This window comes from Trichinella spiralis (assembly GCF_000181795.1).
Source record: "Trichinella spiralis strain ISS 195 chromosome Unknown Scfld4571, whole genome shotgun sequence".
Classification (NCBI taxonomy): Eukaryota; Metazoa; Nematoda; class Enoplea; order Trichinellida; family Trichinellidae; genus Trichinella; species Trichinella spiralis.
In genome coordinates this window covers 3,479-4,771 of record NW_003531510.1, presented here as the reverse complement: position 1 = coordinate 4,771, position 1,293 = coordinate 3,479, and the positions used below count along the sequence as shown (strand labels likewise).

The 1,293-nt window shown below is 30.1% G+C and overlaps 1 protein-coding gene across 1 annotated transcript; it reads right to left on the bottom strand.

Moving 5' to 3' along the window:
- Nucleotides 1-118: 118 nt before the first annotated feature.
- Nucleotides 119-595, bottom strand: Tsp_13787 (conserved hypothetical protein). Its single transcript, XM_003367255.1, has 4 exons — nt 547-595; nt 367-462; nt 168-307; nt 119-145 (listed from the first exon to the last, which is right to left on the bottom strand). The coding sequence occupies exons 1-4, from the start codon at nt 593-595 to the stop codon at nt 119-121; spliced, it is 312 nt and encodes a 103-aa protein (XP_003367303.1).
- Nucleotides 596-1,293: the final 698 nt, after the last annotated feature.

Sequence of the window (1,293 nt, the reverse complement as noted above, 5' to 3'; positions counted from 1 at the left end):
CGTCTTTCGACAACGCAAACAAATTGCATTATGCACACGGAAATGCAAATTCCTGAATTAAAGATGCGTTGAAATGAATTTGAAATTTACAAGATCATCTTGCGTGAAATTGAAATTTTTACAAAATATCCGCTTCACTTGACAACTAAATGAACAACATTTTAAACATTACCGGCAGCAATGTGAATTACGGCTGCAAAAATGGACTGTTTGTTCGATTTCAAATATCCGTTGATTGTGAAACCGAATCCAACAAAAGTGAGAAGCAAGGCAATAAAATGCAATGCTAACATCAGCAGCATACGGTCTAAAAAACTGTTTTGAAGTGGGAAAATGGAAAAGTTGAAAAGCTTCATCTCCAGTTACTCGCTATTGCCCCGCTGGTGACGCCGAAACTGATCAATACGTCCGCATTGGCCACGCCCATTACAAATAGGCAAGAATATTTCGAAGACGTGTCATCTGTTTAAATAATAAGGTTTAAATACAAAAAGGTGAGAAAATTTAAAATTTCAAAACTGCTCGAAGTTCATTGAATCAATTTACGCGACAAATATTCAAGCTGCACTTTTGTCATGTTCTCGTCGGCGTCCATGAAACTTTCACGGCAAATTCTCCAATAGCCGAGGTGGTAAATTTGCAAAAATTCCTGAAAAAATTTTCCATTTTTCGTCACTTTTCACATTTTACACTTGTCTGCATTGTCAATTATTGACTCTTTTCCGTTCATTAATAAGCATTCAATTTCATTTTTATAATCAACTTTAATAAAATCAATGCTTTCAATTTTCCACATCCATTCGTATTTGAATACTTTTGAGAAAAAAACAATAAATTGTGCACAATATTAAAACATGACAGATTAAAACAATTTGAAATTCTCTTCAATAGAAGCAGGAAATTCAGATTTTCATTTTATCTCATATCAATCAATCTGTTCAGCAAAACATGTAAAATTAAATAAATACTCGACTGAGTAGATTATTCAAAAATCATCTATCATCACCAATTGATTTGAATTGAAAATTTTTAGTAAAATAATAACAAAATTTTAATAATAATTTAATGTTTTCATAAAACAATTTTTACCAGGAAACAAAATGAAAAATTCTCATTCTTGTAGTATTTATTATTATATGAGAATGGAAACATATTCAAAGTTCAAAACTAAGATAGACGTATTAAAAATTTATCATCATTGGTGCAAATTGAATTATATTACACAGTTGTTTTAATATATTTTACAAAAAAAATGTTCCAAATTATTTTTACCATGTAATCACCAAAATTCGT